General features: G+C 43.6%; 1 protein-coding gene across 1 annotated transcript in view; it reads right to left on the minus strand.

Moving 5' to 3' along the window:
• Positions 1-1378: 1378 nt before the first annotated feature.
• CACNG6 (calcium voltage-gated channel auxiliary subunit gamma 6) overlaps positions 1379-17152 on the minus strand; it is a 76357-nt gene continuing 60583 nt past the window's right edge. The window contains exons 3-4 of the mRNA XM_075605348.1: positions 3191-3328; positions 1379-2001 (exon numbers count right to left, since the gene is read on the minus strand). Of these exons, the coding sequence (XP_075461463.1) occupies positions 1775-2001; positions 3191-3328 (365 nt within the window). The 3' untranslated portion in view covers positions 1379-1774. The remainder of the gene's footprint in view (positions 2002-3190; positions 3329-17152) is intronic.

The raw sequence follows: 17152 nt of genomic DNA on the forward strand, positions 1-17152 counted from the left end.
AATAGGCGTGTATAGTCATATTTCAAAGTTTCAAGTGGTTACACTAGTATAACTGATTGCTTTAAGATGTAATTCAGTACAAAAAGATGGTTGTGCTGAGACTCAATTTCAAATGATTAAAACTCGGCCAAGTGTGCTAGCTCCCAATCACAGCTTCTTAAAGCTTGCCTGCATTCGATTTAGTGTGCAAACGGGGAAGCGATGTTCTTACTAAAGGTAGTGTGGACATATACTTTTAAAACCTCCCAACTATCTTATTCAGATATGCCTTATCCAGTGATTGGATTTGTGAGTGGAGCTGGTTTTAAAACCATTAATGAAAGAATGTAATGGAGATAATTGGTGGTGGAATGACAAAAATTGAGACTGCATATCACAGATGGTTATCAGTTATTTTAAGCCTTGTAACTACAGCAAAGTAAACTATCCATGTGCTTCTACACTGTCAGCATAGTTTAGCACTACCATACAGTGCGGAGATAGACCTCCATGACATTTTGAGGTTTCTGCAGTATATAGCATGTAAATTGTATTGATTAGTTATATAAAACGGTCTCATTGACGAAGTTCAGGACAAGGCAGCAGAGTGCATATTCAGAAGCATATACATAGGCCAGCGCATGAGATCACTAATAAGAGCCAACTCTGAAATTCTTTCATGTTGATATCATGGAAAGCAAATTAGCCATTAAGTCCTGCCAGTGCAAACAGGTATTTGCAAAGTGTCACTACAGGCTGGTCTCATAGTATGAATTTATAATGCACAACATTGCAAATGACACTGTACTCATGAACTCAGAACTTTGTACACGCTAACAATTTTACTTATTAGAGATTTGGGCCATGCTCTTGTTATCATAAGTGTTTGTTCTTGTAACTGATACATAAAGCTTGGCCCCTTGCAGACGCACTTACCAGAATGCCATCCTACTGTCTCTGTACATTCTTCCTACCTACCAATTAGATTGTAAACACTTCGGAGCAGGGACACCTCTTCCTAAATGTTACTTTTATGTCTGAAGCACTTATTCCCATGATTTGTTACTAATATGATTGTCACGTGTATTACTACTGTGAAGCGCTATGTACATTAATGGCGCGATATAAATAAAGACATACATACATACATACATACAACTGACAAGGAGGGCATAATCTCTGCTCTTGACAGGCAGGGTATTTACTAATCTATAGAGGTCTACATTTTAGATACTTGTGTCTTCTGTAGAAATTGGCTCAGAATATACTTTAAGTAGTGTATCCTTGGTCATGACTTCATAGTACAGTAGTGGTAGTGCACAGCTTTGGGATGTAAAAAAATGCAATATGTGTATTCGTTACAATGTCACCATTTCTTTAGCTCAATGCAAACACTCACCAGAGTAAAAATAACTTTTAATAGCACAATATAACATAACACCTAAATTGATATTGTTTCTTTACAATAATTCCTCCCTTCACCCCAAAAAATAAAATACACTGACAGAGTTCTGGGTGCTACAAAGCTTATTTACAAAGGGGGAAAACAAAACATCCGGTCCAATAGAGAATAGAAATTGATTGTCCTTCTGTTGAAGCCTCTTCCTTTGCAGTTGCCACAATTCCTACAGTCTGAGTGCTGACTTTTAAACTGGATCAGGTGCATAAAAATAGCAATTAAGTAAACAAAAAACTTGTCCTTTTTGTGCAAAGGACTTTTCAGTTGGAAACCAGGCCACAATGGATCATTCTCTCTTTGGCTAGTGAAAACTGCCTTAACTACTCCACTTGCTACTTAGGAGCTGCTTCCTTTTTTCAGACAGTATTCCCATGGTTTCTTGGGCAAAGCAGGCATTGCCAGGAGCATGCAACAACCTCCTCCAAATATCAAAATGGCTCCAGCTGCTGCTGCACAAGCTACTGACCAGGAGTATTCATATTCCAGTGGTACATTCTGATTACTTGCCATAAGCCACCTGACTGCCTCGCGGAATATCACCATGGTGACCAGGACAAACGTACCTGAAATAAACAATGACATGAAACGCAGAGTTACCGCTTCTGAATCTCACCTGTGAAACAAGGTTCAAAATAAATTAACTATTAACTTGTGGTTAAAATTACAGTTCCCAGCAACTATATATGGATAGGAATATTCTAAATACTGGTCTCTTGCGTGTCCGATGTGTTTGGGTGAAATTTTATATAGAAGAAAACTCACAGGGTTGTATATATTACAATAAGAGTTTAATGATGCACAGTTTTTGCATTAGTATTCAAACATGAAATAAAAATTGTTAAGTATGCATGTGTCTGTTTTAGCCATTAGGCGTGTAGGTTTTTCCTTTTAGAAACTACAAAATATTATTTCACTACAAAAATATGTTAACATTAAACCAGATGGAAAGAACATGTAGAAGGTGTCTTAGCATATTATTGTCAGCGACTGTACCTTTATGGAACATGTTTTATAATTATTTCCACATTCTTCAGTGCATTGTTGTACAACCTTATCATGCCTTATAGAAGGGGTGCTCAACTCCAATCCTCAAGCACCCCTAACAGGTCAGGTTTTCAGAATATTCCATCCTCAGCACAGGTGGCTCAATCGAAGACTGGGACTCTGAGTCACCTGCGCTGAAGTAGTCATTGATTGAGTCACCCATGCTGAAGCAGGGATATACTGACAACCTGGACTGTTGGGGTTGCTTGAGGGCAGGAGTTAAGCCCCCCGGCTTTATAGGGAGGTGTAAACGCCTTTATCAGAGGAAAAAGTAAATATGCCAAGTTTTATGTGATAAAAAGAGGTAAAAGGCATTAAGACAGTAGATTATCCTACCGATACTGAAAAACAGCATCCCATGTTAAACCAGAATCTCAGGCATCTAATGAGGTGACAGACACATTGACCACTTGGAGGCTATAGGTTGTCAATGGCTGCTAATGAAAGAGACAAGTCTATAATGAGAGCAAAAGTGCAGTCATGGACAATGAAAGCTTGAGGGTATTTTCCTTCTTTCTACATGAGCTACAATTTATTTGGAAGAACCAACCTTAAAGGCTGAAAGGTACAATTGTTATTCTGTGGTTATGTAATTCTCTACATTTAGACTGCCAACTAAAGTGACAATTATTCATTTCTTACTTTGAACACCAGCCGTGGGACTGAACTTGATACAGATCAGTCCAGGGTAAAGTCTCATTCCCTTACCAGAAAGAATGAAAAAGAAAGAAGCCGGCTTCAGAAGGAACTCCACTCCTTTGCTCAGAGCCATAGTTATACAGATTGATCCCATTACCATGAGAGTTATACTCAACAGAGACATAACAGCAGCAGTTATATTCAGACCTATAGGGAGAACAGAAAGAAAATAAGTAACACACAAGCATAATACATTTGTGTTTTGTTGATACATTAAAGGAGTCTACATCACAGCACTTGGATTTTCAAATTGTTTACTTGGCACCACGCAGAGATCTATACATGACATACACTTGTACCAATGTTATATGGAGCACTGAACTGAGATGTAACATTCTAGGAACAACGTGCCACATTACTGGGGCGTCTCAGGAAAGCATGTCCAATACATTACAAAATGAAAACTTTTCCATGCACACGTTTTGGTAAACTGCTCAGACAGTTTATGTAGTTCCTGTAAAATAAAATAACGAAATATTTAGTGTATAACTTATAATAAATGGGGTGGTTTGTATAATGACAGTTTTATACATACCAGTTGTGGGTGATGCTTGATAAACACCAAAAACCAAGAGAGACAGCACAGAATCCCTGTTGTCTTGAAGCTGCAGACCAAGCAATATCCTACATGTGTGTGTGTTTTTTTTTTTTTAAATAAATCCGTTCTGTACTATGAAAAAATACTTGTAGCATTATTTTATTTTTTTAAATTAAATTTTTAATCTATTATAATGTAACGAGCATTTTTTTCTTCTATAGCAACCATTTACAAAGTCACACCCCCTTCCTCTTCTGAAGCAGGCTCTGGCACACCTGTTTTTGAGCCCTGTCCTCTCTCTAGCAGTGCACCAATTGTATCTACTGACAGCTTGGTCACATGATCTTCCCACAGAACTTTGTCATATTAATATGCAAATGCTTCCACTGACTGCAGAATACTTCTCTGCAGCCATTTAATGAACCCCCAAGCTGAATTTTCGCAGATCGATCAATGGAGAACGGATCGATTAGCAACTTAGCTAATTACTTCTATTGATGCACATGTTAAAGGGGGGGGGGAGGGACAGCAGCTTGGACTGCTGCTTTAAGAAAACCTAATACATCACAATTCAACGTTTCAGGCCTAGAAATGGCCTATCATCAGGTAAGTCTACACATTTTTGGACCTGAAACATTGTGTGTTAAGGGACCAGACTGCTAATGACAGAGGAGAGAAGATCCAGTGCTGGATCTTGAAGAAATCTATTATATGTATGTAACCGCCTGTGTAATGTAATCAACACACTCGCACTGTCCCCTAACAGTTTCCTCTCCAATGTGCTATGGACATGTGACTGTTGATGGACATAAGAGAAGCCAGTTACAAAGCTTGTGAAGAGGTGGGACTAAAACAGAGAAGAGCCTGTAAAAAGGGGCGGCCATGATAGATAGGGTTAGATCTGCATAGCCTGAGTGCTCTCAGGCTTGATCGAGAGTTGCCTGAGAGTTGCCTGAGAGATAGCAGTACACGTGATGAGAGGACCAGCAGATACAAGTTGGGAAGTTGCAGAGAACATCGACTGCTACAATTACACTGGTACCGAAGCCCCTTTTGTGATTACAGGCCTACAACACTTTAGTGCACTACTAGCTCCACCGGTGTGCCAGCACCATCATAGTTACATAGTTACATAGTAGATGAGGTTGAAAAAAGACGTACGTCCATCAAGTTCAACCTATGCTAAATTTAGACAACAGATACTTTATCCTACAGTACATCTATACTTACTTATTGATCCAGAGGAAGGCAAACAAAAAACCCCAGAGTCATATCATCCAATTATATCTCATAAGGGGAAAAATAAATTCCTTCCTGACTCCAACAATTGGCAATCAAATTAATCCCTGGGTCAACATCCTTCCCATGTATACTTATTAGGTATATCCCTGTATACCTTTCCTATATAAAAAGATGTCCAACCTTTTTTTGAACAAATCTATTGTATCTGCCATCACAGTCTCCATGGGTAATGAATTCCACATTTTAACTGCCCTTACTGTAAAGAACCCTTTCCTTTGTTGCTGGTGAAATCTCCTTTCCTCCAAACTTAAGGGATAGCCCTGAGTCCTTTGTATTGCCGTGGGATGAATAGTTCTTTTGAAAGCTCCTTGTATTGTCCCCATCACAAAGCCAATATACCCAGGATAGGGTGGCTCACTCTCCCCTGACACTGATACAGCGTTACTGTTAATTTTAATATTATATGTATGTTGAATGCTGAGTGTAGTGATCATTTGCTGAGGATCACAGGGTTATTGAGGGCGGACAGTGAGTACATAAAAGCAGTTGTATCACACACACTGTGTCCTTATTTCTCACCGTCTGACCATAGGCCACGTGTTGCACATTAAGTATCCATAAGAGACTCAGGCCCCCTCAGCATCAGATATAAATCTGGGGCATAAGAGTAGAGGGGTTACATGTAGTATATGGTGCTTATAAACTGACAGTGACCTCCTGCATTTGATTATCCTATTGTTCTCTCCTGATTTGCAAGTCGACAGTTTAAATTGGTCCCACAAGTATCCCACACAACTAGGCTTGCTGCCTGGCCTGTTCACCGTGAGATATAAGGCTAATTCATATTTTCAGACACAAGGTTACAGTGCCTAGAAAAGTGGCACTGACAAAAACCCTCCACCAGAAACATACACGTCCTCAGATATATCCACTGAGGAAGCAGTAGTAAACCGTGAGACGTATTGGGGTATCCCCAGGGGAAGCGGGAGTAATTTATGCAATGCATAGCGTGATTGAAGCAGTGAGACATGGGAGGTGCCCGGGAGGATGCGCGGACTCTACAGCACCAGTGGTGACCTCATGGGATATACGCCAATGGCAGACTGGTGAGGTCAGTGTGGTGAATGACACCGAAGTGAGCTACACTTCACTACATGGTCTAAAGAAAATTTTTCTCTTGAAAATGGCACTTCATTCTCCAATCATCTTGAATCATACAATTAAACATACTACAGGCAGTCCTCGGTTATCCGACACAATGCGTTACTCAAAATGGCGTTGGATATCGAAACGTCTTAAAGCGAAACACGTTTTCCCATAGGAACACTGTTTAAATGAAAGGTTCTGTTCCTGAAGGCATTTTTAACACTAAAATACACCAAATATTTTACGCAGGCAATAAGATACGCAGCACACACATAAATTATATAGTGTATATACTGTATTATATATATATAATATAACATAATATATAATATAATAATATAATATATTATATAGTATAATATAATGTTATATACCATATATATATATATACACATAAACAACTTTGCAAAGTGTCGTAAGAGCGTTGGATAAGCCGTTTTGGCGTTGTAAAAATGAACATAGGTATGCATTGCATAGCGTTGGATAAGCCATTCGTTGTAAAACGAAGCGTTGTAAAACGAGGACTGCCTGTACTCTACTGTATACAGCTCAACCCCGTTATAACGCGATGCAAGCGTGGCTCCCAATTTTCGTATTTATGAATACTTTACAACACGATTATTGGTATCTTAAATACTTTTATTGTACAATGCATACAATTGTACATTATTTCTAACACGATCTGCTTATAGCGAGATGTAATTCTTTGGACCCGAGGCGCAGCGTTATAAGGGGGTCGAGCTGTAAATGCTTTTGTCTTTTTGTATGATTGACAGAACCCCCCAATAATGCCTCACCAACTATAAAAAATAGGTGAGTGTAAAGATTTATCAATGTTCAAATATATTTTTGTTACTACACCGTAATTTCTTTTTTTTCCCTTAGCCATATGTGCCCTGGGAGTCTGCTACTATTATCAAATCTAAGGAAGAATTCGAATTCCTACGTATCTCTGATGGTTGTGATGTCTTTCCTCCAGCATCAAATGGTGCGTGGCTGGAAGTGGACGACAACAGCTGTGATAGAGCAATCCAACGGACGCTGAAAGTGTGGATCAGACAATCCGTGGAAATGTTCCAAAAAAGGAATAATCTCTAAATGTATTCAGCTGTAGTGTAGGGGGTTAAGTATGCAAATACCTCTGTAGCTGAGTGTCTTAGCTCCCTGCCAGCAGCATGTGTACAGTAGCAGTTGGAAATATCCAACCCTCAAACAGCTATGGTTTTTGACAGCAAATTGTGTCAAGGAAACTTTGACTAGCTGACAGGTAACAGCCTCATAAGTTATAGGTGGTGTGTTTCTTAGCTTTCCCTCTGTTAATCTAATATTGTTGAAATGAACATACTGTAGAAATGGATGACATATGGATGAAATAGACTGGGGGGGGTCTCTGGAGATGAGGTTGTTGGTGATGTACAGAATCTATTTCATCTCCATTTTGTCTGTCTTTGTCTTCACAAGTCTCTGTCTTGTGTCTCATGCTGTGTTCCTGCAATCATTCGTGTTCATTCATTTGTGAAAGAATGTGTATGTTGCGAGTGTATCAGTTTGGCTATCAGGAGACTCAAGGACAAAATCGGCCTATGGCTCAATGCCCAGAAATGAGGGGGAAGGATATATTCTGCAGTATATTCAGACTTAGAGATGAAGATGTATCCTAATATACCTTGTTCATTGTATTGAGATGTTTAACCCCGTTTTTACTTATTTAGTGACCTTTATAAGTGTAACGGATGTTCCCTGTGAACACAGACGCTACTGATACTGTATATTACATGTGTGGCTCTCAGGAGCCTAAGCCTCCGCTCGGGGAGCATGGGGTACATATATATGTAACTATCTCGTGGTGCAAAATCTCGACCTTGGTCTGAGTGAAGCCGGTTTGGAAAACCATAGTGAACGAAGTACTTCTCCCATAGTATTTTTGCCACTGTGATGGCTTTCTGGTCTTTAGTGGGGAAGGCCTGAGCATACTGGGTGTAATGGTCTGTGATGACCAGCACGTTACATATTCGTCGGGTATCGGGCTCAATGCACAGAACGTCCATACACACTAGGTCCATTGGGCCAGAACACTTTAGGTGGCCCATGGGCGCTGCTCTTGTAGGCAAGGTCGTGCGTTGTATATACCGGGAACAACGGCGGCAGTGTTGTTCTACCGCTTCTCGCATTTTGGGCCAGAAAAAGCGGTCTCTGACCAACCCGAAGGTCTTCTCTACACCGAGATGCCCATGTTCATCATGTAGAGACTTCAATACCATATAGCTTAAGTTTTGGGGTAGAACCAGTTGTCGCCTATCAGGGTGGTCGTGATATTGTACTACCCTATAGAGTAAGCAATTGTCAATTTCAAACTTGTCCACCTCACGCATTAGCAACGGGATCAGGTCTCTGGGAGCATGTTTCAGTAGAGCTGGATTCTTCCTTTGAACAGCTTGCCGAATGATGCTGATTACCGGATCTCTCATTTGGTAGTCCACTAGGTCTTTTCATCGTATTACCTTGTCGTGAGTTATATTCATTCCCTTTGGATCGCAGTAGGTGGCTAGGATAGCCTGTGACTGGCATCCTAAGGAATCTGCAACCCGTAGTTCTGAGAAGGGCACTTGATCATTGATGACGGCAGCTATGCTACACATTGCTCGCATCCCTTGCCCCGGGATTTCTTCCCACTCAACATCATCGGGAGTAGCACTTAGTCCTGGTCATCGGGATAGAGCATCAGCTCCGATGTTCAAAGGCCCCGGCTTACACTTCAGAGAGAATCTGTAATTACATAGAGCTGCCAGCCATCGGTGCCCTGATGCTTCCAATTTGGCAGAGGTATTAATGTACGTGAGGGGATTGTTGTCCGTCCTTACCTCAAACGTAACACCGTAAAGATAATCATGGAGTTTTTCCGTGATCACCCATTTGAGAGCAAGGAACTCTAACTTGTGTACAGGGTATTTTTGTTCACTGGGTGTCAGACTGCGGCTGACGTAGGCTACGGGTCGAAGACCCTCGGGGTGCTTCTGGTGTAAGACGGCGCCCAGTCCATTGAGACTGGCATACACGTGCAGAATGTAGGGTTGTTCTGGATCAGCATAGGCAAGCATCGGCGCTTCTGTCAGGCTTTTCTTCAAATTCAGGAAGGCCTGTTAACACTCGGACGTCCACTTATCGCAAAACAGTTGACGGGGCGACGTGGCCTTCCTTCCTGTATCTTCGGGATATATCTTCAAAAGATTGTTCAGGGGTTTCGCTCGACTGGAGTACCCTTCCACGAAGCGACGGTAATACCCACAGAAGCCCAGGAATGATCGAAGTTCCGTGACATTCTCGGGACGAGGCCAGTTCACTACCGCTTCTACTTTGGCCGGATCAGTGGCATCCCTTGAGCAGACACGATGTGTCCCACGTAAGTCACCGAGGTGCGACAGAACCGACACTTGTCGAGCGACAACTTCAACCCTTTTTTTCCAAAACTGTCTATCACCTTAAGCAGCCTCTTTTCGTGCTCCTCCAGGGTCTTCCCGAAGACAATGATGTCGTCAGGTAGACTAGACACTCCCGAGGGTTCATGTCTCCGATAGTTTTTTCCATCAGTCGCTGGAAGGTAGCAGGGGCCCCACATATACCTTGGGGCATACGCGTAAATTGGTAGAAACCTACTGCTGCGACACACTTTATTCGAGCAAATACCCAGTATGTACCTGGCAGATACCTGGAATGCGCCGCTCCTCACCTCAGACAAGCCCCGTTGCGTTTGCCTTCCCAGCCATGGTTCATGCCTGGCTGATGGGCGGCTGATCTGTTAAATGATAATGATTAGGATTTAATAGGCTGCAATGCTTCGCGTGTCTACCAGATGGCATAAATTCATGAATTGTAATGCAGTATATATACTGTGCAGTATTGCAGCCAGCGGGAATAAAATGCTTCAATCCCTGCCTGGAAAATAACGCAATGCACTCGGGCAGAAAACAGTCACAAACCTCAATACACCCGAGTATACCCGTATTCGTGGGACTAGCCGAGCTCGAATAAAGTGTGTCGCCAGTGTAGGGGCAGACGAAGGCTGTCTTTTCCAGGTCCTCTGCACTCATAGGTACCTGGTAGTACCCAGACCGTAAGTCGAGAACACTGAACCATTGGCTCCCAGTTAGAGCATTCAGAATCTCTTCAATACGAGGAAGGTTGTATTGGTCGGGAACCGTACGATTATTCAGCGTTCGATAATCGACACACAGTCTTACGGATCTGTTCTTCTTCCTTACCACCACTATGGGTGACGCATAAGGACTCCGAGACTCTTCAAAATCCCAGCGGTCTCCATTTCTTTCAGGACGTTCCTTACATCATCCACATCCCTGGGGGCGATGCGACGAGAGCGTTCACGGAACGGAGTGGCGTCACTCAATCTAATTTTGTATTGGGCGTTGCAACTGCGACACACATCTATCTCACTGGTGGAAAACACCGTCCTTCGTTCATTCAACTTGGCTGTCAGTCGACCCTTCCACTCAGTTGGCAGCGTAGAATCTCCGAAGTTGAAATTCAGATCGACTAACTGCTCATCCACTGCAGCGGCGTTCACCTGTGGCACTGTTTCCACAGGGCTGACTGGATATATGCGGCCCAAACTTCGTCCTGCATCAAGGTCCATCGGGAAGGGGGAGATATTTTGAACATATACGTAGGTTCGTAGAGGAATTTTAGTCGTCCACTCTCTCACTTCGGTATTACCCTATACCCTATACCCCCGTGACGCTCTAAGGCATATACCCGGTTGCACTCCTCCCGTAGTACAGTGTCAAGGAGTGGATTGGACATTGGTAATTCGTTGGTCTCTTTCAGGTATGTTCTGATTACAGCTCGCACTATATCAGTATTTGTTCCCAAGATGATCGGGTACTGACACTGTCCTTGAGGCTCAGGACATACCATTGCTTCCACATGTATGGGATGTTTCTTGCCGGAGTATCTCCAGTTGAACCCTCACAATCCCATCGATGGGGTAATCTTCGTTACTTAACCTCCTCACTTTCATATGTTCCGCCGACCTCAGGGGACAGTGTTTGAGGTGTTGGTCATAGAATTGTCTGTATATTATGGTCACTTGGGATCCCGTGTCCAGTAGAGCAGAGGCATAGATCCCTTCTAGTACCACACGCACGATGGCAGATGGGCCTACCTGACTGTAAGCCTCCCCTGGTTGAGTTCCATCATCGGGGCTTAGGTCAGTAGGAGCTTCGGGAGGCTCAGGGTGGCCTCGGATACCTTGGCTTCTGTGGTCTGTATCCGGCAGATCACGGACCTAGCCGAGCTTCCTTTACTTGGAGTTTTTTTTTCTTGGTTGACTCCTTCGGGGCACTCTCTGGAGAAATGGCCCTTCTGTCCACAGCCATAGCAGACAATATCCTTGGGATCAAATCGTCTTGGGTAAGTGGGGGAAGATTTCCCCGAAGTTCGGCCTTTCATTGAGGGCGACTTGGGTGGCTCCTCTTCTTTTTTGACAGGTTTCTTGACCTGGCGAACGGAGGCTCCCTGAATGTCATTCGTAAGCTGTTCTTTGACCTTGGTGGACGTATGTAGCTTGGTATAGGCTTCATGTACCTTGACTAGCTGCAAAATGTCCATGAATGTAGGGGGAGGCCTCTTCATTAGGGAGCACCTAATCATGATCACTGACCATGGTGGATGCCGGGGGTCTAAGGCTCTCCAGGATTCTCTGCCGTCTTACCGCTTCAGAGCAGGGCCATTCATCGATCACCTTGAGGGTGTGTTCCTTCCAAGACTCCATGCCTTCTTCACCTGGCGGCCATATCTTTGCCTTCCCAACCCGCATGTCTGGTAGTGGAAGTTGCGTAACTAGAGACGGTTCCAGGGTAAATGAGAGGGCACCCTTGCGGTAAGGTCTTGGGGAGATATACTACTTGTAGGCTTCTATCAGGGTATAGAGCTTGTTCTGTCGCCAGTAGTAGGGTGTTCTCTTGCTGGTCAAGGTGGTAGTGCTTACTGATGAGGCGGGCTCCCGCCAGACCAGGTAATGTCCTTACTGCACTGCAGACAGTGAACATGGATACATCGGCAGGTACCCGTACTACGGCGACCACGTGTCGCAGGAGTTCTCCTGTTTCTTGGCCCAGTCGCCCACTTGTTGTGGCGTGAGCGCAGGCATGCTGACTGATACAATACTACATGAACTACTGAGTAGGGCACCCCAGGGCTGATCTCAGCAGTGCCTCCAAATGTAACGGATGTTCCCTGTGAACACAGACGCTACTGATACTGTATATTACCTGTGTGGCTCTCAGGAGCCTAAGCCTCCGCTCGGGGAGCCTGGGGTACAAATATATATAACTATCTCGTGGTGCAACGCCTCCACCTGGGAGGGATCCTGACAGGGCGGGAGGGGCCCCTCACAGGACTCAAACCAATGACACACACTTGGTATGAATAAACAAGAACAACCTTTACTGATATGCATATAATATTCTTATACTCTATAGTCCCAAATGTCATTCACTCCCACTTCTGAGTGTATACCCCCGTGTCCACCACCGTCTACCCCCACACTGTGTCCACAGTAACCCTTGTCCCGTGGTCAGCGCTGCCACTATGTGTTAGTACTCTGTAGGTGGTGCACATGCGTAACGATACCTGCCCAGTGCGATGGCACAGGGGCGTTCAAAGGATCTTCACAAAGGATCCGACGACCTCCTGGCGACGTCCGGTTCCTCTAGCGGGTTGATCGGTCAGGGCCGTCCACCCTGGGTACAGTTCCGCTCTCTCTGCAGAGTAGGCTTGATCCCAAGCCTCTGGGTGGGAAGCGCAGCGTCCGCTGTGTCCCTAAAATAGCACTATAATATGCTAATGGGGCAGGGTCCCTAACCTGGGGCCTGTCCCTGAAGCACCACAAACTACTGAGTGGCTCAGGGCTAACTGGGGCCTAGGGGGCTGCTGGCCTAGTGCAGTGGATCACTGACCCCTGCATGCTCATCTCCTTCCCCTAGCCTCTACTGGCGCCGACTGCCTAACGTGGGCTCCGTGACAGCTTCCTATTCCCTGCCTATGAGGATCCTCACACCCTATTGGTTCCCTGGCATCTCGTGGTGTTCCTAAGGCTCATGGGACTTGAAGTCCCTGCTCAGAGCCTTCTCCTGATTGGCCGCCTTTTCACGCGCTTCTTACTGCGCATATGCGACCTGCCTCTGGCCTCCCCGTGATTCTGTCACACTGCGCATGCATGCGCACCAGCCAAGATGGCGGCGCCCTGCAACGGGAGCCGCCGGGAGCACTCAGTCTACAATCGCCGCACCAGCACCCGGCAACCGCCCACGTACCACCGAAGGCGTGCGCCGTGCACGCCCACGCACCTGCACCTCCCCGCGAGCGGCCGCGCCATCTCCCAACCGCCGCAGTGAGTATCTGGAGGGGGGGGGGGGTCCGCTAAGCAGAGTGGGACCTGGCTACATCAGGATTGGTTTAGAATAAGTAGGAGATATTGTATTCTACCTAGCAACTTGTTTCAGACAAAGAAACTCATATGTGTATAAAAAGGCTGCAACGGCTCTCCCATTGCAGAGTCTCTTGAGACACTCCTGTATGATCATTCAGAATATTACAATAAACGAACTCATTATCCACGACCCGTGTTTGCTCTTATCTTCGTGCATTTGCAAACAACGACACCTCCAATATGCAATGAGCAATGTGAAAAAAGATTGTCCCAATGCACGTTTAATCTCATGGACAGGTAGAACAGGTGGACATTTGCAAATGTCGGCCCTTACACTGGGTGATTGAATCTCAAATTGGATTAATTGAGTAAACATGGGAAACTGAGCGGTTTCATTTCTTTGGGCAACTCCCTTGTGTTTGATGTCACTGAGTGTTCACAGGCAAAACCACTCTTGTGTCCCCAAACCTAGCCTGTATTGGCTCTTTGTTATTGACAGGGTTGGATAAGGAAAGAGGAAACACTTGACTTTCAGAGGCCCAGAAGAACAAAAAAATAATAATAACTTTATTTCACATAGTGATTTTCTCCCTAATGGGACTCAAATCCCTTCAGAATTATAATATAATGCATGGTAAGCAGCATTGGACATATCATTTTTACAGACACAGTCACAGGTGAGCTTACAATCAATTCTTTGGGTACCTGAGGAGCAGGGAGATAAGGTGACTTGCCCAAGGTCACAAGGAGTTGACCCAGGCTCGCCTGGTTCAAACTAATTGTTGTTGTTATCTATAATAATAATAGCTTGTTCTTGTATAGTGCTGCTAGTTTTATGTAGCGCTTTACAGAGACATTTTGCAGGCACAGGTCCCTGCCCCGTGGAGCTTACAATCTATGTTTTTGGTGCCTGAGGCACAGGGAGATAAAGTGACTTGTCCAAGGTCACAAGGAGCTGACACCGGGAATTGGAGGTTCCCCTGCTTCAAACTCACTGCCAGTGTCTTTACTCACTGAGCCGCTCCTTCAGTCCTACAGTCCTTCAGCCGGCTAGTCCTTCAGCCGGCTACACTGGGGAGCTAGCCTTAGATTGATTATTTGCTTGAATGCATAAGTGCTCAAAATATATCGTTTCTGGTTCACTATTTTTGCAAACTTTCTTGTTAATAAAGTGTCTAATCTGCAGGTATCTGTAGAAGTGTGAATTTGGTATTGAGTATTGCTCTTGCTAATTATTTAATTGTGGATTGTGTAAATAAATCTTTAACTTTGGTAACACCCTTACATCTTTGAGTTATTTAAGTAGATTTCTTGGCAACCAAAGGGATATTCATAGTTATTCTCTACAGGGGTCATAAGAGATGGTTTAGTTGTAAGTTTTTAGTTTCATTTTGGAAGAGTTCCAAATAGTACAAGAATGTCTCAACACGTGGTTCTCTGTAACCACTCTTTCTAATCCAGCCAAATAACATCATCTGAGGCCACAGGGGCCATTAAGTTAGGCTCTAAATCTACCCATCTTTTGATGCCTTGTGAAATATACCAAAGCACCACTTGACCCAATTGGACTGCTTTATAGTAGTTGCGGATAGATGGTAGGCCCAAACCTCCTGCCTCTCTGGGTCAAGCAATAATTTCCATTCAATTTGAGGCCTTTTACCATTCTACACAAATGCAATAATTACCTTTTGGAAATGTGCTATCACTTTATTGAACACCTCTACACGGAGTGTGTGAAATAAGTAAAGGCGACATGGTAGAATATTCATTTTAATTGCCATGTACATCCTATCCGTGAGATTGGGTAAGACCACTGAGGTTTATCCTTCTCCAACTTCTTACATAGGGGCTATATTTGACTGCATATAAGGATTTAAAATCCTATGGGATTTGAACGCCTGAAGATTTTGGGAGTTTGTGAATCACATTTGAAATCAAACTTGATTTGTTATAGTTTTGTAGTTTTGGAAGAAAAGTTTAATACTTAGGGCCTTAGATTTTGAGTTATAGATTTTAAACTCAAAGTATCATATTGCATAATCATCTGGAACAGATTAGGTAGTGATGTTACAGGTTGTGTAACAGTTTGAATAATGTCATCTGTGAATAGGGCTGTTTTGAATTCCTCTGATGCCCCTTTGAACCCCGATATGTCCTGACTTTTTCTAATGAGTTTGCTAAGTGGTTCTATGGACAGGGCTAACAGTAAGGGTAAAAGGGGGCACCCCGGCCTGATTCCATCCATTATAGAGAACCTTATCGAGAGTTGACCGTTGATTGCAATTGATGCTGAGGGGTTTACATAAGGGCATTCGAGTGCTAAACATGAAGTCTCCATCAAACCGGTTGGTTGCTTTTTCGGTGTTTAGCACGATAACCACTAGTGGAGATTTAGATGATTGAGAAATCTGCATTACACTAATTAGACATCTGGTGTTATCAGCTGCTTGGCTCCCACCAATAAAACCTACTTGGTCTGGGTTTATCATTTTAGGTATAGTTGCGATAAGTCTGTTGGCCAAAATGTTTTCATACATTTTGAAACCAGGCCCCAGTTTCTAAGCATCAGCGACAAACACTGGTCCAACCAAGAGGTGCGCTTAATAGTTGCTGAATCTAGATGTGGGCGTAGTCTGAAATCTATCATTATGTAGAGTCGTTTCCGTGGACACTAGAGAAAAAAAAAGAATAGTCTTTTGTTTGGGAATTTAAGATTCTCCAAGACTCCCTAAAAGCATTATTCTTAAAAAGCTTCCTACGTTTCTAAGCAGCAGACGTGTTGAGGGACATGCTTTATCTACTTAGGGTTTAAAAGCTACATAAAATCTCCTATTATCAAGAGTCGTTTTTATCTCAAAGTTTTCTAAAAAGTGTTTTAAAGAATGTGTATTGGTCCGAATTTGGGGCATAAACATTGACAAAAGTGACCTCTACCGAATCCAATTTACCTGCGATTATTATATACCTTCAGTGTCTTCTCAATTATGATCACGTGGGTCTTGGAGTTAAGATTTTTATGCAATAGAATTGCTACTCTACATTCTTTTTAAACCCAATGCGGTCACCACAGATTGGGACAGTGTTTTGAAAAATTGAGAGACTTCTTGTGAAGCGACTCGTTTAGATTTTGGACCTAACTTCAAAATGAGTTTTGTTGAGGCTGCTAGCTTACTTGTGCAAAATGAACCTTGTTTGGAGATCCCATTATATAGGGATCATGGATCCCTTAGCGGAGCTCAGCTCTCAGGCCTCCATCTTATCCAGCATCTCGCCACACCCCCTTGTAAAACAATTGTAAAGACATTCGCACATCTCTAACTGTTTGACTACATACACTATACATTACTTAAGTGAGTGCTGTTACTAAAGGGGTCTTTTTGCATCCGTGCCGCTATTCATCCCCCAATGGACCATGTGGTCTGCCTCACCGAACAGGCAAAGCTAGTCTTGAAAGAGATCAGCATCATCGCAATCCTGGATTTCCTCTCAATCCTTTATTTCATGTCAATCATGGCTGGGATGAACTGGACCACTTGTGACCTGGATCCCTGTCCATCATGGCTCCTGAAAGAGACCATTGATGAAGTGGCTCCATGGTTGT

This window comes from Ascaphus truei, chromosome 6 (assembly GCF_040206685.1).
Source record: "Ascaphus truei isolate aAscTru1 chromosome 6, aAscTru1.hap1, whole genome shotgun sequence".
In the NCBI taxonomy this organism is placed as follows: domain Eukaryota; kingdom Metazoa; phylum Chordata; class Amphibia; order Anura; family Ascaphidae; genus Ascaphus; species Ascaphus truei.